The sequence below is a fragment of the Miniopterus natalensis genome, chromosome 17, assembly GCF_054644295.1.
Source record: "Miniopterus natalensis isolate mMinNat1 chromosome 17, mMinNat1.hap1, whole genome shotgun sequence".
NCBI lineage: Eukaryota > Metazoa > Chordata > Mammalia > Chiroptera > Miniopteridae > Miniopterus > Miniopterus natalensis.
Window position 1 is genome coordinate 36,517,497 of NC_142097.1, and position 23,798 is coordinate 36,541,294.

Here is a 23,798-nt window from a genome sequence, read left to right on the forward strand (position 1 = left end):
TGCGGGCACCGTGGCCTGCCAGATGTCGGGGCACCCCTTCGGGGAAAGAGATCTCCATCCTTAAGACAAGCAAACCTCGGTGCGCCCAAACCTCATTTAATACAAGGCAGACAGGCCCGAAGGTTTGAAGCGACTTGTTCCAAGTAACGCAGCCTCTGAAGCAGGGCTGGGTGAGAAGCCAGGCCTCCTTCACCCGGGCTCCTCGCTCCCGGCGCCTCTGGCCAAGCGGCACCCGCTGCTCCAGCGCACAGCCCGGGTCTGAGGCCGGCGCAGGGGAGGCGGGTGACCAGCCCTCACTCGGGGTAGAGCCTCAGCTGGGCGGGAAACATGCGGAGGCAGCCTCCTGGATGGACCTCTGCTGGGAGGGTGGGGGCCTGCGGGCACCCGGGACTGCAAAGCTCTGCCTGAGGCCAGGCTGGAAGCTGTTTCACAAGCACAGCCCTAAACATAGCTTGTTCCCACACTGTGCAGGAATAGAACCAGTGGCTCCAGAGCGCAGCTCACACACTTGCCAGGGAGCGCAGCGCAGCGCCTCCGCACCTGGCAGGGGAGGGAGGAGCTGCAGGCTTCCCTGGCCCCCAGCTGTTCCCTAGGCTCACTCTGCGCCCACGCGGCGCTTCACTGTTCTCAGCCTCATGTTCCTCTAGTGGGTTTGTGTTTGGGCTGAGCTGCAGGCCTGAGGACTCCTGGATGGGTGAGAAACTTCTCAAACTCTTTACGTGCATCTTTCCAGGCCAGGTTTCCACACCTGTCATCAGGTTCTCCAAGGGCCCTGTAGTGATTTGAGAAAGGGTGAAGCCCTGGGGAGCAGAACTGGGCTGGGAGTTGGGCACAGTCTGGGGGCCTGACCCTGAGGCCCCCCTGCCCTTCCCAGCTCAAATCTGCAGGCTGACCTGCAGGCAGCTGCCAGAGTCCAGTTTGGCTCAAAAATAAAAATAAGCTGACAAGCTAGGTGAAGAAAGCAGTTTACTAAGAAGGCTGGCTGATAATGATGTTAAGAAAAGGGAACTTGAGGTTTAAAGGAAAAAAAGCTGAGCAGGGGAGAGGAGGGTTGGAAATAAATGTGACTGTCCTCACTCCATTTCAGGTCTCCACACCCCACCTCATGGTGGGTGCCATTCCTTCACATCAATCCCTGTAACTGCCAGAGGAGGAGGGTTTTTTCTTTTTTAAACTGGTGTTAATTTCTGAGGGAAGGGAAAGCAAGAGCATTTGAAAGTTCAAAGTGGCTTCAGGGAAGAGGGAGGGGCGCTTCCTTAATCTGACATTTGAAGTACCTCACCCTTCGGGGACTGGCAGGAGGGAGGCTGCAGAGCTGAGCCAGCCACCTGCAGGCTGGGAAGCACCAAGAAGACCCAGGTGAGAAGCGCCCCCAGGCCTGGCCTCGCTGGCTGCCAGCCAGGATGACAGGGCAGGGGGCTGGCCTGCTTCTTAGGTTACCAGCTCTTTGGGTATTAGTTCCAGTGGTAAGGAGACACCGAAAGTCATGTTACAAAATAAACCCTCCACCTCCTTTCCTGCCAAAGGTGAGCATCTTCTGCCTGGACTCCTAGTGGCCCAGAAGTGGTCCTGCCCTCAGAGGGGCTGATCTCCAGCACCTGGACCTTTCCAGCTTCGAAAGTGTTTAGATGCCCACAGGCTAAAACTAACAGTCTCTAATTTCCAGACAGTTAAGGCAAATCTGTTATGGGTTTTAAAGAATTGGTGTAGTGAGGCTGTCTACTAATGAAAGAGATCACTGCTGTGCGTCCTTGAGCACTTGTGGGACCGCTCTCTCTTGGATGGCAGAACCCAGGGTGGAATGAGACGTGTCTGAGCCTGCATGGTGAACACCATACAGCAGTGCACTCTCCAGTGGGTTTTCTGAAAACTTTAATTTGTTCTGACAATAAAATTAACGCGGTGACTTAAAGCCCTCTGGCTAGGCAAGATCTTCATTGCGGCCCTCAGAGAAAGCACCAAGGCAGCAGCAGGGGGCGGGGAGATGGACTCTTGGTGGGAAAGGAATGCACTACACAGACGAACTATGGAAGGAAGCTTTAGGTGTCAGGGCCCAAGTGATAACAAGGATCAGGACAAACTGCCCAGGCTTAAACTGGTGCTAAGAAAGAAAAAAAATACCCTTTCCTCCAATTATTAGGAAGAGGGGAGAGGGAGGGGGCGCAGGTTGCTTATTGCTTGCCTCTCCATGGGCCTACAGGATCTGGGAGCACTGGGAAAGAATGGAATTTGGCTGGTAGGAGAGCATGAGTGGGGAGAAGTAGTCACACAGTTCTCTGTGTCAATGAGTCAAACCTTGGACTTGAACTTCAGCCCCCAGGGCCAGGATGGCATCTCTTCCTTCTGAAGAGGTCACTGAACTCCCAGGGCTGGGAATGTCAGCTTTCTGGCCTGTTTGGCTCCCTGGTTGGTGTCTCAGAAACATTGGAGCAGTAAAGAAAAGTTTCTCTCCAGGACTTTCTTTCCCCGCCAGCAAGCAGGCAACTCTCCTGGCAGAAATGTCTTTTCTACACAATCTGCACCCTGGAGGGTGGGAATGTGGCCAGCCCTCAGGAGGGGCCCTGGAGGCTCACATGTCCATCGCGTGCTGGGAAATGTGCACCTTCTTCAGAGGCTCAGAACTCCCAGTCGTCCACCTCCAGCTCTCCCAGGCTTGCTACTAGGCCGAAGATCCCACTGTGCTCCTGAGACTGGCTGCCCTCAAAGCTGGTGATGGGGGTGACAGGACGAAGTAACTCGGGCAAAGCCTCTGAGGCGCGTCGCTTGATCTGGGGGAGGAGAGAGAGTGGGGGTAGATCCTGCTGCTCCGGGTCCCAGGACAGCAAGAGGCAAGGAACCATGGCCCAGTGACAGACGGGCCGTTGGAGTTAAGGGCTTCTCTAAGAGGAAGGAGCAGCACCTCTAAGGGGCTTCAGAAATGGTATTTCTCTGATTCGAAGGGGGGAGGAGGGAATACCTAAGGACCCCACAGCTAAGGGGACTCGGGGAGTTGGAACCACAGGAAAGAAAACAGGGAGCCTCAGCAAAGTGCTACCGTACCTGCTTGAAAAAAGAATGGTTCAGGAGGGTGCTGGCACTTGGTCTGCAGAGAAAGGGGAAGAGGACCAGCATCACTCCTGTGCCCCAGGTTTCCAAACTCCTGCTGCTTAGATGTCACCCTCAAGTGCACCCCTCTGTTCTGTCTCTCAGCTCAGCAAGAAAAGCAGCCAGAGCTACTCAGCCGGACTTCTTAGCAAACCCTCGGGCTCGACCCCTCCTGCTGTGGGGGCTCGGGACTCCTCCTGGGAACCCAGACCCTTACAGGACAGACGAACCCTCTCAAACCCTGCCTTGAAGCCCAGAGGCCCCCTGCTCCCTGGAAAGCCCACCCCCAGCCAGCGGAAATACCTTACATCCGGGTTGCGCTGAAGGCACTGCTCCACAAAGTGGTGGAAGTGGGGGGAGAATGTGCGGTGGTAGGGGTGGGATAGTGAGTCACCGTTGGAGGTCCTGGGGGTGCTGGTGGCCAGGCTGTCGCTCAGGCCAGAGTTGGCCGCTGAGCGCGAGGTGCTCATGGTTAGCTCCTCAGCGGGGATGGTGCTGGTGTCCAGCAGGCAGGGCACTGTGCCGTTCAGTTTCTCGAGCAGCATCTGGGGAGGCAGAGCCAGGCTGGGCTGGAGGTGGTCCTGGGAGACCTCTAGAGTTTCTTCACAAATACACTTTCCCCAATATGCAGATGTGATTTGGGGGGAGTAGAGAACAGATAGTAGAATAATTTTTCCAAAGCAGTGCTGGCTACTGGCTTGGCAGCCACACCCTAGCAAGGCCAAATTGTTGAGTGGGATGGCAAAAGGGTGCCCCCCGACCATGGCTGGAAGGAAGGAGCTCATGGTCTCCTCCCCTTTATACGGCATCAGATCCTTTATAAGGCAGCAGCCGGGTGACTTTCTTTGAAGCCCAGCCCCAATCTGCCTAGCCCAGGTGGGTCTGATGGGGTCCATTACGCAGCACCTACAGAGCCCCATCCTGGGCTGTCACTGGCTGCACAGGAGCACTATGCCCAGGGACAGGCCAAGCTGGGGCAGCTGTTTCAAAGCCCCCAGACTCAGCACATGTAAAACCAGCCCCATCCTGGGGGTCTCTGTCCAAGTCCCTGAGGGTTGCTCTGTCCAAGCCAGAAACCTGCAGTCTCTCTAGAGCTGCGATAGTATGCTGGCCACCAGCCACAAGTGGTTATTTATATTTAAATGAATATTTAAATATAAATTAATTTTTATATTTAAATATAAGTTTATTTATATTTAAATTAGGTTTAAAACTCAGTTCCTCAATCTCATTGGCCACATTTTAAGTGCCTAATAGCCACAGGTGGTTAGTGGCTACCATACTGGACAGTGCAGACACAGAACATTTGTGTCACCTCAGAAAGTTCAATTGGACAGTGCTGTTTCTGGATCTGCACCTCATATTTGCCTTAAATAGCCTTTTAACTCTTTCCTGAGCATCTTTGTGTTGGTGTCTTACTCAGGTTTTCTAGATTCCTAGCCTAGATTTCCACACCCTCCTGATCTCCCAGATCTAACCCACCTGCTAGTGAGCTTCCTCAAATACAGATCTGATGCTATCACTCCTGTGCTTGTAAAAGCCTTCAGTGATTCTCCACATGCGCTGTGAGAGGAACCAGGTGTCCTGGTGAGGCACACAAAGCCCCTTGGGATCTGTCCTAGCTGCCTCCTCCAGCCACATCACCTAGCACCGCCCCAGATGCACCTGTACCTCAGCCATTTACCACTACTTGCTGTTGCCCAGATCCTGTTCTTTCTTGACTCTGGGTCTTTGCACATGCTGTTCCCTCTGCCTGAGGTAAGAGGACAACGTATTTTATAAATTTATAGACATCTGGTCTGTGGGCCTTCGTTTGCACCCCTGTTCCAGGCCTTGCAATTCTTAGCAGTGGGCCTGCTCCTGAGCTCCCCTCCTCTGATTTACATTTGCACAGCAGTTATCACACGGAAGTATACAGTTATACAACCATCTCCCTGGGTGGGGCTCTTGAAGGAAAGGACTGTCTTTCACCCGAGTGTTCCCGGCCCGTGTCCTGAGTGTGGCAGGTACTCAACAAGCATTTGAGGAAGGCGGACAGGCAGGCAGGAAAGCACTGGGCTGCAGGCTCACCTGGGTGGCAGGCATATCCTTAAAGGGGACATGGCCATTGGCCAGCTCACAGGCTGTGATTCCCACGCTGTAGATGTCAGACTTGGCATCATAACCCTGCAGATTCTAAGTCAGGAGAAAAAAGCCACAGATCACTCTGTCTGCAGCCTTGGTCATTAGCGAACACTGGGGAGGGGGAGGAGTAGCCTCTTCCCAAACCAGGACCAGCTGCGGATTCTCCTTGCCCACCGCTGAGCAGCTGCTGTTTGAGAAGGAGCGACTGTTTGGTGACCCTACGGAACAAGCAGCAGGAAGTGTGGGGCCCGGGCTCCCGCTTAGTACAGGGCTGGAGAGAGCCCCAGATGCTCATGTCCCACAAGGGGCAGACATCTCTGAAGGGCACAGAAATAGGGTCAGGCAGTTTGGGACCCCACAGAGGGGGAACTATTCCATCTGCCAGGGGCACGTCATGCCCAAGCCAGAGGCCTCCCAGGCCTCCCAGCCGACAGGAAAGCCTCCCTCCAGGAGCCCTGACTGCACTCAGAAGCAGCGAGCACCCCACCCCAGGCTCCTCAGGACCCGGTACAGACCTGCTGGAGGACCTCTGGGCTGAGCCAAGGCAGAACCTTGATGCTGTACTGGGGAAAATCGTGGACCACCCGCTGCCGCTGCCCGTGGCTGATCATGCTGAGGTTGCTGCGGAGACCAGACAGGTAGACCTTCCCGTCCACGGAGATCAGAATGTGGCTGGCTTTGACGCTCCTGGGGGGCGGGGGCGGGAGGAGGGTGTCACAGGGCAGCAGGAGTCCCTCACACCGCAGACCTTTAGTCTTTACACACTAGATCAGTCAGCTCTCTCCCAGCAGCGTGTGTGTGTGTATTACACACACATATACATATTACATACACAAACACATATTTTTGTGAAAAGTTTCAAACATTCCCCCAAAAGAGAAAATAGCATGACCCCACTTAATTCTCACCAGATTTTTGTTAAAGTTCCCTTTATGCTCACAGACCACTGCTTCCCCTGACACCTACTACTATTGCCCGGAACTTTTTGTTTGTTCTTGTAAAGTACCACTGTTTCATTTGCATGTATGTTCAGTTTCCCACGTGCTCCTGTGTTAAGCAGCCCAGTCTTCCTTTTTCCCGCAGAGCTATCTTTCGGAGATGCATTCGTGCTGCCATCTGTACACATCTCATCTTTGCTTCTAACTTCCACCTGTACTCTAGGGTGGGATCTGACCCTTTCACTCATCCATTCTTCCAGCAAGGGACACTCCCACTGTCTCCCATGAATATGAACAGTGACACTGTGTCCATGTCCCCGATGGGCCTGTGGAGGGTTTCTTTGGAGTGTACACCAGAGGAGACCCCACCTCCTCACTGCACTGGGCCTCACCCAGCCTCCAAATATGCCAGTGTCTGGTGTATAAGCTGACACCCTCCTGTTTTAATTTGCTTTTCTGATTACTGCGAGATTTGCATGTCTGCTCACATGGCTGTTCAGCTTTGGGTTTCCTTCATGAGCCTCACATCCTTCACTCATTTTTCCATTGCTCTGCCATCTTTTTCTCGGCGATTCACAAGATTGCCTCATTTCTAACCTTCCGTGTGTTTTAGATAAAGCTAACATCTCCCATGCTGTCACCCATTTTTTAATTTTGTTCAAGGTGCCCTTTATTGGAGAGAAATCTTTAATCTTGATATAGTCACTCATCAATCTTTTTCTTAGGGTTTGTGCTTCTAAAATATTTAGAAGCTCTATACCTCAGGTCCCAAAAATATTTCCCCACATTTCCTTGTAAGTCTGTAGATTTACACCTGACACTAGGCCTTTAATCCACCTGAAGAGCTCCTTTGTATGCGAGGTTAGGTAGGTATCTAGTTTTATCTTCCATATGGTGAGCCACTTTCCTGACACCATCTACTAGGCATTGTCTTCTCCCCAGCCTCTCAGCACAGGGCCGATTCTGGGGTGCACACATCAGTTTGGGTGCCCCAAAGAAGAAGGGGGATGGACAGGGGTGCAGCGGCCCACCTCAGATGCTCCTCTCAGACAATACTCAGGAACAAGCTGCTCAGTAAAGAGAAAGTCAGCAGCTCCAGCACTGACAGGCTCGGTGCTGTCCACCAACTCAGAGGCAAGGGCAGAATCCCAAGTCTGGCTTCACTAACTTCAGCCAACCTTCCAGTGTTCATTTGAGGGCTCATGGGCACAGATCCCCGCCCCCGTAAAGGGTGAATACACCTAGGAATGCACCTGTGTACATATCCCATGTGGTGGATGTAGTCCAGAGCCTTGAGCACGCCCTGCAGGATGTAAGCAATCGCCAGTTCATTCATGCCATCCATGAAGTGTGTGCAGATGAGATCCTTTGCAGAACCTGAAGAAGAGAATTGTGGGGAGATAGGAAGGGTAACAGAGAAGGAAAACAGCACATAAGCCAGCTGACAACAGAGTTCTCTGAACCCCTCAGCCAGGAGTCCTTTCCCACTCACCATATGCCATGAATGATGTGACAACCCACAGCTCATTGTCTGCAATAAAGGTGGCTCGATATGGCAGGATGTTGGGATGGTTGAAGAGTTTAGAGACATGAAGCTCCCCCTGAAACCAATGGTAAGCTGAAGTCAGAATCCAGGGGCACCGAGTAATGACGCTCTACAGGAAGGTGGCAGCATGAATATGGGACCTAGTAGTTTCTGGGTACTCTTCGCAGAGTCCTGGGAGCAGCCTACGCAGATGCCCTCCAGGGTGAGAGACACGAGGCTCTGCTCTCTCTGCAGGGAAGGCAGCACTGCTCTGCCAGGATCTGCCTGTTTGGCTCTGCCAGCCAGTCCTACAGAGCCTCCAGAAGCAACTTCCGCCAACAGGGAAACTGCTAACAGTTCACCACCACAAAGGCGATGGAAACAAACGGCTGGTTAAAGACTTAAGAAGTTCTAAGCTTAGCTCAGCTTCAAGGGCCAAGGCACAGAACTCCTCTTTAAGATAAAACAACAAGAAATCTTTTCCTATTATAAAGGAAAATGTTGTAGAAAATAGATACAAGGGAAGAAAGCATTAAAGAACACATGACAACTACTGAACACTAGAAGCTGTTTCTCCTGCAACCTCAAACTGAGAAATCCTTGCCTTAGGAGCAGCTATAGAAAGTGTCAGATCTACGAAATTTTAAAATAAATCTGGACAAAAGATGTGAAAAAAAAAAAAAAATCAGACAAGAGAGCTACAGAAACTCTAGGGTGCTGGCCTCTGCGATGTGAGCTAAGGCCAAACAGGCAGTACCTTCTACCATCCACTGCCCTATAAAATGAGAATCTGAAAGTCCAACATGCTCTAGAACAAAGTCAGACATGTTTCCTCCCAAATAACTCAGTGAGGACAGACTTTCTGTCCCACCTTCAGATCTGCAAAACTGCTCTGAGCTTGTGAACTGGTATCAGAGCACCATCAGATGAGCGTGATTTCAGAACATCGTAAATGAAGAAGGGAAGGGGGTGCAACTAACTGTCCTGAAAATACGCCGACCCAGGCCCTAAACCTAAGGAGTTTCCAGTGCAAGCCTTCATCAGCCAAGGAGAAATCAGGCCCCAGTCAGTTATTAGACCTGTGGTCTCTCCCAGTTTAACGAGAGGGCAGCTACTTGCTGCTCCAACAGAAAGGAACCTCAGGCAAATGGGACGCTAAGAGCCGGCAGGTGGCCACCTGGGGCAGGGCAGGGCAGGGCAGGGCAGGGCAGGTTGCCCCACATCTGGAACAGGACTGCCCGGGTTTGAATCCTGCCTCTGCCACTTACTAGTGTGTGTGACTGTGGGCAAGTTACTTAGCCTCTCTGAATAATAACTAAATGAGGCACAAAGGGTTTTTGGAGAAGAGGGGCTATAAACTGGGCTGAGCGGCATTACGGAATCCTTGGTGCCAGGTGCCCAAAGTTCTTCACGGAGAGCGTCCATAGCTTGCTGGCTTGGCCACTTTCATTTCTCGCCAGCCGCTCTCAGACGACGGAGGTAAGGCGCCTTGTAATTACTACTGGAGCTAAGAGCCCACCCGCCAAATGTCACATCCACATTTTATTACCTGCAGGAACGTCACCATCTCATTGGAACAAGCTTCTAGGTTAATCCTTCGTACAGTCACATACTCTCCCGTTGGCTTGTACCTTGCTAGATTCACTGTCATCAGGTCCTCAAATCCTTTGCCTAAAAGAAAAGAGGGATGCCATTAGCAAGGTCAATGGCAACAGCGGTTTTCTTCTTCCTTCAAGAGACTTGATTTAAAAAGAGAACTCAAGTTAAAACTTGCACTACTGCTACTTTCCTGGCTTTGAGTCTTCTCTTAGTTCCTTCTCAGCCAACCATCCTGACTGACTCTGGCCCAGGACACCCAAAGTGTTCCGCCAAAAAGAAAACAACTGCAAGAGCTCCTTTCCTGGTAGCATGATCTCTTTTCCCATACTTGGGGGAAAAAACCAAAGACGACCCAACAAAGCCAGTTCAGTCACCACGACAGCCTCGGGCACACACTCAGGGAGATGCTGGGATGCGACAGCCACCCCCTGGAGCTTGAAGGTCCTGGCAGGCCCTGGACATTACCTATGACAGTGAGTAGCTCATAACAGCCGCCCTCCGGCAGGAAGCTGCTCATGATCTCCTGCTTGGGGAAGGATGCTATCGACTCTGAGCTCGCCTCATTGGTCTAAAGAAAAAGAAAAATAGGTTAGTAGGAGGAAATCGGGGGGGATGGGAGCGGGGAGGTGTAATTCAGACCCACGAGGAGACTGGCACCTGAACAGAAATTCTGCCTCGGGTGCGGGCACCCGTGGATGAAGAAGGTAGAGTAAAGCCTCCGGCGTTCGAGGCAGCACTGACAGCACAGCCAGTGAGCACTGTCCACAAATGGGGGTGGGACTGGGACAAGGACCAGCTCCAGTCAGCTGTTGGTTTGCTTGTCTTTCCAGCAACTGGCTCACTCGCTAAGAACTATAAACTTCTTTAAAAAAATTGAAAAAAATTTTTTCAAGTACAGTTGACATTCAATATTATATGAGTTTCAGGTACACAGCACAGTGGAAACTATAAAATTCTTACTTGGGGAAAGGACGTCTGGAGAAAGGCACATTTACAAACCAGAAGGGGTATGGAGAGGTGGGAGGGTCTCTTGAATTTCCTGCTGCATTGGGGTCCTATTTTTAAGGTCCTGACTCTAAAACCCCAAAGATCAAACGCTGAAACTTGCCTTAGGGAAGCTGTGGCCATAAGTAGGCCTCCCTTTAGCAAACCAAGACCCCAGACCAATCATTCCCTGACATTTCCAAGGGAAGCAAGAAAACAGCCAGCACACTGGGCTGCAGGCAAAAGACGGAGCTGTCAGGTCTCAGCCATCGTCCTGGCAGCAAAAGTGACCTGCCCCTCCTTCCTGCCTATTTGTGTTGCAAATGAAGCTGGGTCCCAGCCCTTTAGGATGTGGGCATCACACTGCTGGCCTTTGAAGTCCCGAAGGAAAGTGCCCAGCGAAATACATGGCAGACAAACAGCTCTTCCTTCAGCTTAATAGGCCTGTTTCCTTCTTCCAGACCTCAATGTATTTGTACGACTGAGGGGCTGTGTAGTTTTCCTTCTATTTTCCCTTCTTTTGGATCCTCTTTCTTTGGATGTGTGTCTAACTGAAATGGAGAGCCTCAGCCCGCTCATATTTCCTATGCTACATCCATAAACCTGACCTCTGGTGGGGAAAGGTCTTTGTGAACCATGAAAGGCCCTTGGCCCGGCGCTAACCAGAGAGCGAGTGGAGAATGTTCTGACCCGGTGTTACCGCCTCGCTGGGGATCCCCCACCTTCCAAGTGCATCTGGGTTCAAAACAGTTGATGCTGCCAGTAAGGAAAGAGACCAAGTGGGGTTCTGCCTCCCATACCACTTGTGCTGACAATAAGAGGAACCCAGTCAAGCAAAACTGAGCTTTGTCAGTAGATTATTTTTCTAATTTAATCAATTTTTACACTTCTAAGATTCATCCATCTTGTATTTAGCCATGTTGCACACCCATGCCGTATAATGTTTATCTTGGGGACTTATCTCAATTTATCCATTCCAATGTCGATGGGCTTTTGGGATTTTCAGTCTTCTACTCTGAACTGTGCCGCTAGAAACACGTTTGTGTCTCCTGATCATATGTGCAAGAGTTCCCCTAAAGTGGAACTGCTAGGTCCCAGAGTACATGAACAACCAACTTTACGAGATGCCAGGTTGTTTTCCGAAATGGTTAGACCAACCCATACTCCCCCCAGTGATACATTACGTTCTTGTTGATCCATCTTTCTTCCCCCAACACTTGGTGTATTCAGACTTAATTTTTGCCAATCTCATTGTGGGTCTGATTTACATTTCCCCGATTGCTAATGAAGTTGACCATCTTTTCACGTATTTATTGGCCACGTGGGTTTTCTCCACGTTGAAAATGCTTCTTTCTGCCTCTTGTCCATTTTTCTACTGAGTTGTTTTAATGCAGGATTTCCCCATAGTAGGCCCCGTAGAACACTGATTCTGGCAGTTACGCTTGAAAAAAGGGTTTACGTGTCCGACTAGGGTAGAAAATGCAGCAGCACACTGCCTCGTGGAGAACAGCAAGGCGTACCTGCATAGCCGAGGCTTTGAGAAGTTCCGCAGGAAGGAAACTTGTTCAACTTTGTTTAGCCTAGCACTTCTCAAAGGTACTTGTCTGGAGAACCCTTTTGTGTCTAACATCTGTTAAATTTTAGAAAAGATAATTTGGGAAAGGCTACTTGAAGTAAAACATATGGTGTAAGGCAAAGACCACAGGATTAGGGGCCACCCGGAGGGAGAACTTAAACTCAGGTTTATCACATGTTCTGTGACCCTGGGCAAGTCACTCTAATGCTCTGTGATCCTGGGCAAGTCACTCTAATCTCATGAGATCTCCGCTGTTTCATCAGCGGAATAATTCCCACTTCTAGGGTTGTCGTGACAATTAAATGAGATGAAATATGTAAAGAGCCTAGCACCACCTGGTTTTTAATAAATGTGAATTCTATTCTTCTCCCTCTTCTGCTGTCTACTTTTTGGCGACTCTCCTACTCAACAAATAAGATGGAACAGAGAAGATGGAGAAAACAGACTCCTACGTAGAGCTTGATCAACAGTTAAGGTTGGTTTGATTTTGGTTTTTACACTTGCGTTTTCAAATGTTCTGAAAACAAATTCCAGGATCATTAGTAGCCACTGTAGCTTCTTGAAACTACAACGTCATCAGAACAATCTGCAGATACTGGTTACTACCTACCAGGTGCCTCACATGGGTGGGAGAGATGCAGCCAACGGACAAAAATGGAGTAGGGATTTAAGCAAAATGCTTAAAGCAAGAGCTGTGACATGGCGACCCCCCATTTGTTTAGCATTTACGTGCTGCATGCTAAGTTAACCTTGAAGAGCCCCATCTCCTTACCCTCTAACCCCCTCGCATACTCCTGCTCCTCAAATAGCGTTGTTTCATTCAATGTCATTTTGTTATAACATTGATGAGATGCTGTAAGAACCTAACTCTTTTTTACATCAATTAGCCTATGATTATGCATGGTTTCTCCTAAAGCTGCAGAATCTATGGACAATATTAAGTAAGGACCTACTGTACTCCATTTTTTAGCAGGTAACAATATGGTCCCAACGAGAACAAATCTAGAACTACTTTGAAGGTCTTCTCTCCTCTGATCTCCAGGCAAACTCCCTAATGTTTCTCTAATTTGAAAAAGAGACTACAAAGGACAGCTGGAGTCCTGAGATTAAATATTTACTACATATACTTTAAATAACTCCCTTTGGACAAACTATAGATAGATACCTTTTTATTACCTATGTCCCTCTTCCTTGCTAGGAGTGCATATCAAACAACTCCCCACTTGACAAGTATTTCTACTATCTTTGTTGACTATAGAAAACCACTCAAAAGTGTTCGTTTTAGAAAATGAAACTCTGTAGGTCACTGGGAACATGAGTTCTTGAGCAATCTGCAATTGCATGACACGGACTAGCCCAGCGGTGGCTGTGGCTCCTGTTCCATTCTGTCCCCAGCCCACTGGAAAGACCCTAAACTGGAAGCTTTCTACTCTGCAGAGGTCCCCTAGGTCTACACTCAGAGAGAGACCAACCTTATGTACGAAAACAGGGGCGGCATTTTGAAAGGAAGAGGTCGGGTCTGATGTTGCCATGAGAAAGGCAGGTCAGTTCCTTACGTTTCAGATTTAGGAAAAGTCAAAACTCATGAAAAAGATGAGAGACTAAGTCCATTCTCTTTAAACACAGCCCGGCGAGGTTTATTAGTGTAAAGCATCATCTCAGGTTGCCTGGGGAAAGGAACCAATTCTAGCAAAGCCTTTTCTTAATTTCCCCCACTGTGAAAAGCATTTTTTTTCATTTTGAAGCATTTGAAAAATACATAAGCTACTGATATCCAGAAATGATCATAATGTGATAACTTTGTTTAAAGAGTTCAGAACAAAATACAACAAAGTGCACAGAGACAATGAAATGCACCAAATAAACACATTCAACCTCCCACAGGTTTCACACAGGATCACTTTTTGGTGCAACATCGGCAGCTGTGACAATATAAAAATTATATATAATTGGCTTTGTATTCTGGAAAATACCTAACTGATCCTATGGAAAACCCTTTTGGTCTCCTGACTGGAAGCTGTTCGGATCTGAGAGAGAGGGGCTTGCTCCTGATAGCAGACTAAGCACGCACAGCCAAAGCTTTACTCAAAGAGAAATTCCTAGTCAGCACCATCACCCTTCACTCGGCCGAGGGGCTGCTTGCAAAGGTGCAGACGTCTGCCATCTGGAAAGAGGGGGAAGTGGCCCTGGCCGGTGTGGCTCAGTTGGTTGGAGCCGTCCCGTGCACCAAGAGGTCACAGGTTCGATTCCCGGTCAGGGCACATACCCAGGTTCTGGGCTCGGCCCTGGTCAGGGGGCATGTGTGGGAGGCAGTGGATCGATGTTTCTCTCCCTCTCCCTTCCTCTCTCTCTAGAATCAATAAAAATAATAAGTAAGTACATACATACATAAATGAATAAATAAGTAAAAGAGTAGGAAGTCTATTTAGAAAAGGCTTCCCACCTCTGATTCACATTATCAAAAATAGCTTGGACACTGTGTACGTCGGGCATTATTTCCTTCGGTAAAATAAGCTAGAAGAGTAGGAAGCAGGGCAAGAGTCTCATAGCTTTTGGCCAATAAAAAATGCATTTTCTGTTCTGTAGTTTTTAATTTTGGGTTTTGTTTTTAAGTTAGGAGATTTAAGGTCCTGTCTTATAATCTAGACAGCGATCAATATCATCTCTGCGGACTAAAATCTATTATTAATAGACTAAGGATGGAAAATTCAATACCACTAGCCACTAAAAGGTAACCACATTTTAGGTTGTTGAAACTTTCTGCTTTTTTGGAGAGGGTGGCGGGTAACTGGGAGGGTCGGGAAGGGGAGGAGACCTTAATCCCCTGGAGGGAGACAAAAAGTGCTGGAGATTTTTTTTCAGCTTTCAAAGTCTACATCAAAATCTTTCCGGGGTGAAACCTGAATCCACAAAAAGAATTACACTTCAAATAAAGCTCAATGACAGATAAGCAGAAACATAAAATGATAAGCCAACAAAATATACGAATTTCCGTAAGAAGTATCTTCATGCAACAGCCATAGTGAGAGAGCCTAGAAAGTCACTTACTTTTCTCCGAGTGTCACCCGGAGGCTGCTCTAAAGTAGAGAAATGGGTTGTTGGCATTTTGTTTTTTAGTAGAAGACGCACCCACATTCAGAACAGCAATTATTGCACTTAGGACTACATTTATTAATAGAAACCACTTGAGTTATTACAAGGAAAAGTGCCTGCAGTGCTACATATAAACACAGACACACACACATCCACAGTAACAGTGCTGCAGATAAGATGGGGTTTTACACATGAATCTACTGCTCTTCAAAACTTGGCCAGGCTCCTGTTCTATGAGTGTTCTTTATTGAGTATAACTCAAAGGCTTTAATTCTGGTCATACATTGACTTTTCATCACACAATGTTACTTTCAATAATCTGGTTTCAGAGTCTTATACTGTGAACAAACAATTCATTATAAAGTTATGGTGATGGCTGGCTATTTCCCAGGGACTGCAGGGACTAGAAAACAGGTTTTTTTAAAAGGCAAAAAACCATTTTAATACAGCAGCACGTGTATGTGGGACAATCACCCAATTTGATTCTCTAGTCAGATATTCTACTCTGAATGAAAGTAAAGCACGGGACAACCGAAGCAACTTTCTGCTCTTAAACCAGACAAATTCTGTGCCTGTGCTTTTGATATTCTCCATTCGGTAAAAGTGATAGAAATCATCAAGTAGGATTTTTTAACTGTAAAGTATTGGAATATATTTCCAAATATCTTAAATTAGAAATTACAGCAGAGAAGATTGGCCACAGAGCCAATTAGCCTCGATTTTATCAAAATGATAAATATATACTTTTTGCCTTGGATATCAGTTTTCTGGTACACAAACGGCAGGAGCAGTAGCTTAAGACAGTCTGCCAAGGGGAAGAGCCAGGCAACTAGGTTCAAGGAAATCAAACCCAGTCTTCCCGAGCAGAGGGCAAACGCCAAGCTGTACACAACTTGGTAACATATACTTCATCCTGTGGACAATCCACAGAACCACCTCTTCCTCCTCAGATCAGAGACCGGGGAACTGTCAAAGACAGCCAGAGATCCACGCTCAGGACGCTGAGACCAGAACCCAGGACTTCAGTTCACATATACTGGAAATTTTTAAACTCACTGATCACACACTGGATGCCCAACTCAATTCCCATCAATGTCACGGTTTACTTTTAAACCATTATATTCCCATTAATGATGGGAGGAAATTGAGAATAGGACCAGAATAGAGTATTTGTTCCATTAGCCTTTCCTTTACTGTTCAGCTAACTTTTATTCTTTATAATGAGAACTTTGTTGAATGGCATTAGGGAAAATAAATAGGCATCACCTAGTAACTAACAAGTTTCAGTTTTCAATTACTTGTTGGGTGTATTCCGGATCAGTCACCAATGCATTCAACCTGATAACTTATTTACTTAGCTACAGGTGCCGAAGAGAGTATCTTGGGGTTCAGACACAAAGAATGGGACTCTACTAATATTTTTATAGAAAAGAATTTTATTTACCGTAAATAAAGATCACAGTTCTACAAAAGGCTCAATTTGAAAATAGCCAAAGGAAAATGCCTGAGCCTGTGAAATCTCCGAGTTGCAAACCTAAATTACTTCTGAAATCAACATTTTGGTTTTTCAATAGGAAGTTAATATTTTTGTCCTGACATTTTTTTCCTTAGTTCTCTTAAGCCTCATAATTTCTACCATGAAAAGATGAGTCAACTAGACTAATGAGTAAAGCCAGAACTTTTACATCAGCTCTACCTTCGTCCTGATTATAATTTTATTTTTAAAATCAAGGTTAGCAACTTTTAAACACTTAGTTTTTTTTACTTTAAGAATATGTATATCAATTGGACAAATACTTAGAAGAAATACATGTGCCTTTAAGTAAATACTGGCTTTCTAGCAGTCAAGGCAGGCTAAGGACAACTGCCAGACTAGTCCCCACATCTTTGGGAAACCATGGATTCAAAAGGAGCCAAATCAATATAACAGCTACAGTTTACATTTTCCCTTAGAATTGCTTATTTCTATGAATTGATTCAGTCAACAAAAGAGCAGTGAGATTTATCCTGAAGTGACGGCTAAACGCCACACTGTACTTACCTCCAAATAGTTCCAAATCTCTTAAGCCCTCAACAATGAACTTTTCCGAGACCCACCGCTAAAGAGGAAAACCCCAAAGAGAATTAGTATTTCTTCCAAACCACAAAAAAATTAGCTATTAGCCGTTAGACAGACAAACAAAACACAACAACAAAAACAGAATCATGTAGAACAGTTAAGATACATTTCTATGGAAAAGTTTTGAAAAGAATCTTGGATTTAAATCAACCGAAAACAATGCATGAATTCCTTTCTCTATTCCTCTTTGCCTAACTTGATGGATATTTCTTAAACCTGACAGATGAGGAACACATAGTACTGGCCCTGATAATGAATGTTTTTCTCCTTCCTACATATAAAACGACATTTTGATCCATCTTATTCCGTGGCTGCCTGTGACAGATGCTCAGGACCATGAATGCCGATCTGAAAACTACTATTGAAATTCACGATACACAAAACAGGGATGAAACAGTAGCTTTTCATGAGCCTCTGTTAGTTTGCAAAAGGCAACTGCAAGCTGCATATCCTTTCATCCACTAGGATTTCTGAGGCCATCGCTGCTCACATTTGCTACCAAATGCTACCTTTACAAGGACCAAACTAGCATGACCAATACGGTTCACTTTACCGGCCTATTTCAAATGAGTATTGGGTTTCCATCCTACTGAGCAGTGGTCTGGTTTCACCTGAATCAGACTGGGTTGAAACAGAAAAGCAGCTCATATTTAAAAGCAATGGAATCGAGATTGTATTTCACTTAAGGGCTGGTGTTAAAGTTTGGCTTGGGGACGTTCTTTCCATTGGGCAGAGTTCAGGCTGAGGAGAGAATCTGTTTTTCCTCTTAACTGACAGTGCAGTTTGCTCTTTACAATATAAATTATTATTATATATGTAAACATAAAAAAAAAGATTAAGTAACATTCAGAGATAAGCTGCACAGTACGAATCATGAATTGGAACTATAATATCATTCTCTCTCCTCCAAATTAAAATGTTTTTCCAAATTAAAAACAAAAACAAAACACGTTAATTTAAAAAACTTGATATAAAAAAATCACATGCACTGTGCCACAAGATATTTAATAAAAATAAACTGTGTCACTTTAATATTTAAAGAAAGTGGTATATTAATAATGTCTCATAGCATTTATACATTGTTGCAAGATTTTAAAATAATTACTACTGCATTCAGAAATTAAATACTTGATAATAAAATATGATACTCTTTTATGAAATCATGGAAGCTTGTAAGGAAAACTAAATCTAGTATTTGTTCTTAAGATCATTTTAGCTGGTGAAGTTTTCAGGTATAACACAATTTTCATGTTAAGGAAATTTTCAATTAAAACCTGTGGTTATATTTAGAAAAAAAAAGTGTTCCAATGATTACAATTTGATACTGATTTTTAAAACACACAAACTCGCTGAAAATACGTAGGAAGTGGGCAGATCGTTAGTGGTTATATAGCTGCACATTCAACTCATTTAACATTGAGTGACCGATAGTCACAAAATACGCCACCTCGTTTCTTCTCTCAGACAAGCAGGCGGTGTGCTCTGTGCCCTGGTCGGCCTGCCTGAGAGCTCTTTTCTCAGGCGTGGAGGCTGCTGAGATACTTGCTCTCCTTCCCACATCCCTCACTTCTGCGTGATTCTGATCATTGCGCAACAAACCACCTCCAACACTGCCAAAACACTTTGCTTTTCAGAAAATAAAAACAGTAAGGCCAGAAGAATGGGAACACTCACCCTAATGCGCTCTGGTTTACTTACAAGAAAAGACATGAGTTCCTAATGTGTAGACCTATTTCAATTTCAAAAATTTAAACCTGAAAGGAAAACAAAAACAGGTTGAATTAGTCACATCTCCTTTTACAAAAATACCTTTGGATTGACAAAAACTTAACTACAAATCGAACATTCAAGGCACTGTACTAAACCTATAAATTGCTAGATTCCAAAGAGTTGTTTGGAAACTTTCGGTGACAATGGACCCAGAGGTACTTTGGCCAAGTACATCCTGAAACACTGCAATCCCTGTACGAAAAGTTTATTATATGGTTCTTTAATGTTTAAATCTCTCTTGACTGAATCCTTGCTGACCCCTTCCCAGAAGCAATTACCTTCGATGCCTGTGTCTGTTTAGCCTGCCTTTCATCATTGTTCTTAAACTGTTTATATGGCCACCACTTATCCATTCTAGACACCTACCTTCTAACTTCCTGCCATGGTAGATGACAGCTAAGCTCTCCTGTGTCACCTTCCTGCTCTCTGCTTTCCTGCCTTCATTCTTCCAATGCAGTTCTGGCATAATTTTTGGATGAATCAGTGGCCCGCGTTTACATTACTTTGACGAAGGCAACGTTGTCACAGCTGAGGCAAGCACGTAAAGATGACCACGTGTTCTTTACACGCATTTAATAATTGCCTCGGTTTTTCACTCCCTCAGTTTCCCATGTAGCTATTATTATTATTACGGTTATTATTATTATTTTGTTGTTGTTGTTGTAGTTAATTCTCACCCAAGGATATTTTTTCCATTGGTTTTTAGAGAGTAGAAGGGAGGGAGGGATGGGGGAGAAACATCGATGTGAGAGACACATCGACTGGTTGCTTCCCACAGGCGCCCCAAATGGGGATCAAACCAGCAACCGATGTATGAGCCCTGACCCGGAATCGAACCTGCCACCTTTTGGTGTACAGGACAATGGTCCAACCAACTGAGCCACCCAGCCAGCCAGCCCAAAGTAGGTGTATTTGATTGTAGGTACACTATATCTCAATAAGTTGATTTAAAAGTAAAAGGACTAAAATAAATAATCAGAAATGCTTTTGAAGAATCTAGGAAAAAAGTCCTGCATTTCCCTTTCTTTTTTTGAGGGGTTGTGGCAGTGATACAGCAATGGGCGTGGGGATTTAATCTGGTAAGCAGAGTTCTAAGAATCCTCAGAACTCCTTCAGAGAAATCAATGTTTTTCAATCCAGGGCTTTTCAAAATTATCTATAGATTTTTACCAAACTGCATTTATTCTCACTCCTACCCTAATCTTCTTATAGAAGCCACCCCCTTCCCCCCCAACATGTTAAGAATCATTTATCCTGACATGGAATAATAAAACTATAGATTGAATTTGAAAAAGAAGATTGTCAGAATGCACATTGTTTAATAGCATTAAACACAAAGCATCATGCAAAAGAAATTGAAGGGGAAACAGGTCCCTGACCACATGTAGTCTACAGCAGGAGGAAAAGGGAATATTACTGTAGATAGAGATGGGTTTTATCCACAGAAAAAAATGTCTATGCTCTGGAAAAACATTGAAAATAAAAAGTAAAGGCAATTCCAAAACACCTTAAACAAATATAACTGCCCATTTAGAGAGGCCTAAGAATGGCTGCAGGTTGCCATGTCAACAGCTCCATTAATGATCTAACCATCGTGTTCCAAACCAGGATGTGTTTCAAATTAACTTGTGTAGTTATAAAAACCTATAGATGCCTGAACTCCCCACCTTGAAAAATTTTAATTCAGGAGGTCTGGGGGTGCACAAGAAGAAATGGGCAACTCCCTATGGAGTTCAGCAAACAGAAAGATCGCTGGAACAGCAGTGGATCTGGAGAGTTTCATGAAGGCGTGGGGCTTGAATGAATTCTAAGCACGGAATATCATTAGCTCTTATCTATTGCTTAATTTGCCTTGTCCAGAGGTGTATATATCTCCTAGTTTCTAGAATAGTGCCTACCACATAGTAGGCACATGGTAATATTGAATGAGTGACCAAATGTGCTGAGAAGTGTGTCAGCGCTTCATGGGGGGTAGGTACAGAAGCAGAATTCCACATACATGAGACCAATGAAGAGGTCTTAGGTGCATGCTAGAGTATGGATTTTATTCAGCAGGCAGAAGCAAGCCACTGTAAGTTTTGAACAGAAAGGGGACAAACACAAAACTGTCGTCTAAGGCAGCGTCTCTCAACCTTTATTGTACATGCAAATCACTTGAGGGTCTTGTTAAAATGTAGATTTTTGATTTAGAAGGTCTGTGGTGGGATCTGGTGGTCCTCACAAGCTCCCAGATAATGGTAATGCTGCTGATCTGTGGACCATCACATTCGAGAAGCCTTGTTCTAAGGAACACAGAAGGCATATTAGAGTATAAAGGGGTGGGAAGGGTGGGGAGGGTAAAAATAACCCAGAGAAAGGAACGCTAGTTAGAGTACAATTACAGTGGACCACGTGTGTGGTGAAACAGCCTGTGGCAGAGGAAATGTTAAGAAATAGACAAATAGGGAAGAAGGAAAATTAAAGAAATTATATTTAGTTAGCAAGGATGTCATAAGTCATCTAGCCCATCCTCCACCCTTTGGAGGGATAGCTTTCACAAACTCCTGGATATAAGGTTATCTAATCTCTGCTTGAAAACGAGTCTCATGCCAGAGACTCACTACCTTACCAGGGAGCCCATTCTACTTGTGGACAACTCTGATTTTTTTGTTGTTGTCAAGTAACTGGGAAAAGAGTAGTGTGTCAGTGACAAGACAGGAAAGACAGAGGTGGAAGTGGTTTCGGTGGAAAGATGAGTTCAAGTTTTTAAATCATATTGCAGTTGAGAATACAGTTATATATTCCAAGTGGAAATATGTAGCATTCAGTGAGAGAAGTTTGACTGATGCTCAGCAGAGAGGTTAGAGATGGCTACGTGGACTTCGGAGTCAGGAGCTAAAGCTATACAAGTGACAGAAATTCACTAGGGAAAGTGGTGAGAGAAAAGCAGGAGGCTGGGTAGAGCCTTGGGAGAGGACATGGTGCTCAAAAGGCAGGGAGGAAACAGAGCCCAAAGGAAAAACTTTCGAGATCCTGCTTTCCCTCCAGAACCAACTTCCTTCCCCCAATCTGATTAACTTGGACCCGTCCCTTTCAGGTGTGCTGTGCTCACTCCCTTTCCACCTACGTTAGGTGTTTAGGTCTCTTACACCTACCACGCTCCCGATGGCCTATTTATCAGTTTCCTCCACTAGAACAGAGAATTCTTGAGGGTAGGGAATGATCTTGCTCACTGTTGCATTCCCAGGGGCTACTGTGCCCAGCACATAATATGGGCACTCCCGTAATCTGCTAAATTAATAACAGTAAAAATAATACAAACATCAAGCCTTTATGGTGAAGTTAGTGTGTGCCGGAATCTGTGCCAAGTGCTTCACAGAGATCAGCTCACAATAAATCTCATCTTCCCTGTGTTATAGATCAGGAAACTAAGGCTCAGAGAGGTTAAACACCCAAAGTCACACAGGCAAGTGGTAAAGGGCTGATTAGATCTGTTCCAATGCCTGTGTTCCAGAAACCAGAGGAGCCTGGGGAGACCTGTCCAGGCTGTGTGCGCAAAGATATAATCATGACCGAGAAGGCATCACCTGATTGGACAGTGCTGTTGACCGGATGACAAATGGCATAGGAAGGAGAATTCATTTTATCTTGATTTAAATTTTTTCTCCCCCCCACCCCCCCTATTTTTGGCACTGGTTTTCTAAACTTCCTCCATGTCTGGGGTTACAACGATAAATATAGCATTTGAGCCACAAAACCTCTGAGAAACTTGGTTGAAGGGTGGGGGAGCCGATTTGACTGGTTCAGCTCAGTAACTAAAGGCTGGAGAGGCTCCTGGCCTGAGACAGGTAATCAGCTAAGATTGGGTTTCAACTCTCAGGGACAAGGAACAGCCTGGGTGTCTCTAGAACGGATCAGTCTGTCCATGAAGAACCGCCTAACGCGGCAAATGCACACTGGGACATGGTTCTACTCCAACAGATGTTCCCATAGGAAAGGGCCCAATTCGAACCGCTTTTTCCCTTCGGGGGGAGGGGGGTAAAGTCAGGATGTGCTGGGAAAGCTCAGCAGAAGGCTGGAAACTTGAACTCTTTTATTTAACCACGCCCCTTCCCTCGCACTCACTTCCCCTACCCCCGCCCGCAACCTCCACCCCAAATCTACTGTGGACACTTAAACATATTTGGGAGGCAAGACAATTAGAAGCTCTCTGTTTGGGCTGATTCAGGGAGTCACCTGAATCTCTGTCCTTACAGAGTCTCGACCCGCCGCCTGTCCAGCCAGGGAAGAGATGGGGATGAGGGATGGGGGCGGGCGATCTGCCGCCTCTCGGCTTGAGCAGGACACATGGAACCTGGGCCCCAGGTTCGCCACCTGGAAGTCAAGGGGGGGGGAGCAGGAAGGCAGGCGCTCGCCGCTCCCGCCCAGTAACGCCGCTCCGGTGTCTCCCCGCAGGCCCAAGCCTATTCTGCTCTCGGGCTGCAGCCCCTCAAGGAAGGACTCGAGGAGGACCGCGGTGAAAGGGAGCCCGGGATGGCCGATCTGACGAAGGCCCGCCCCGAGAAGATGGAAGCGGAGTCAGGGAGAGGATGGACTGATGATCCCTGGACCGCACCAGGCGGCCCCGCCAGTCCGGTACCTGGTCCTGGAGTTAGCGAGCAGTCCCGATCGCGCCTCAGCTCCGCCTCCTTAGTTTATGGCCTCGCCGCCGCCAGGCCGGTTGCTGGGAGGGAGGTACGCTACGTGCCATGCGCAGTAGACGGGCCCCGGGAAGCGGGCGGAGAGCTCCGCCCCGCTCCGCCCACGCGAGTACCGGAGCCCCGCCCTTCTCTGCCAGGCCCCGCCCGCGCGCTGCGGAAGCTCCGCCCCTCCCCGCTCGGCCCACGCGTATGGGAAGCTCCGCCTGGTTCCCTGCGCGCCGCTCTGGGGCGGGTCCGCCTTGGCTCTCGCGTGCAAGTTCCCTCACTCCGCACAGCGAGTACCTGAGGGCCGTCTGTCTCCAACGGG

At 46.8% G+C, this 23,798-nt stretch overlaps 1 protein-coding gene across 10 annotated transcripts; it reads right to left on the reverse strand.

Annotated features, from left to right (window-relative positions):
* Positions 1 to 949: 949 nt before the first annotated feature.
* STRADA (STE20 related adaptor alpha) lies at positions 950 to 23,534 on the reverse strand. 10 transcript variants are annotated; one of them, XM_016204383.2, is made up of 14 exons: positions 23,431 to 23,490; positions 20,945 to 21,094; positions 18,717 to 18,796; positions 16,965 to 17,022; positions 14,879 to 14,907; positions 9,736 to 9,838; positions 9,221 to 9,342; positions 7,639 to 7,747; positions 7,400 to 7,523; positions 5,724 to 5,895; positions 5,155 to 5,259; positions 3,388 to 3,629; positions 3,040 to 3,082; positions 950 to 2,768 (listed from the first exon to the last, which is right to left on the reverse strand). In XM_016204383.2, the coding sequence occupies exons 3-14, from the start codon at positions 18,750 to 18,752 to the stop codon at positions 2,616 to 2,618; spliced, it is 1,296 nt and encodes a 431-aa protein (XP_016059869.2). In that variant the 5' UTR covers positions 18,753 to 18,796; positions 20,945 to 21,094; positions 23,431 to 23,490; the 3' UTR covers positions 950 to 2,615. The 10 variants fall into 10 exon arrangements, with proteins under 10 accessions (XP_016059869.2, XP_016059877.2, XP_016059895.2 ...); XM_016204391.2 differs by lacking the exon at positions 23,431 to 23,490 and adding an exon at positions 23,028 to 23,119; XM_016204409.2 differs by lacking the exon at positions 20,945 to 21,094 and having other exon boundaries at positions 18,741 to 18,796; positions 23,431 to 23,534.
* Between the last annotated feature and the right edge of the window lie 264 nt (positions 23,535 to 23,798).

Bases quoted from the DNA above. Each gene is read 5' to 3' on its own strand.
- STRADA (XM_016204365.2), bottom strand. From the start codon at position 18,752: ATGTCTTTTCTTGTAAGTAAACCAGAGCGCATTAGG. The intron at 7,524-7,638 runs GTGAGTGGGAAA...TCTCTTCTTCAG, and splicing joins CACATCATTCATGGCATATG to GTTCTGCAAAGGATCTCATC. The intron at 5,260-5,723 runs GTCTGTACCGGG...CTCCTGACTTAG, and splicing joins GCCCAGAGGTCCTCCAGCAG to AATCTGCAGGGTTATGATGC.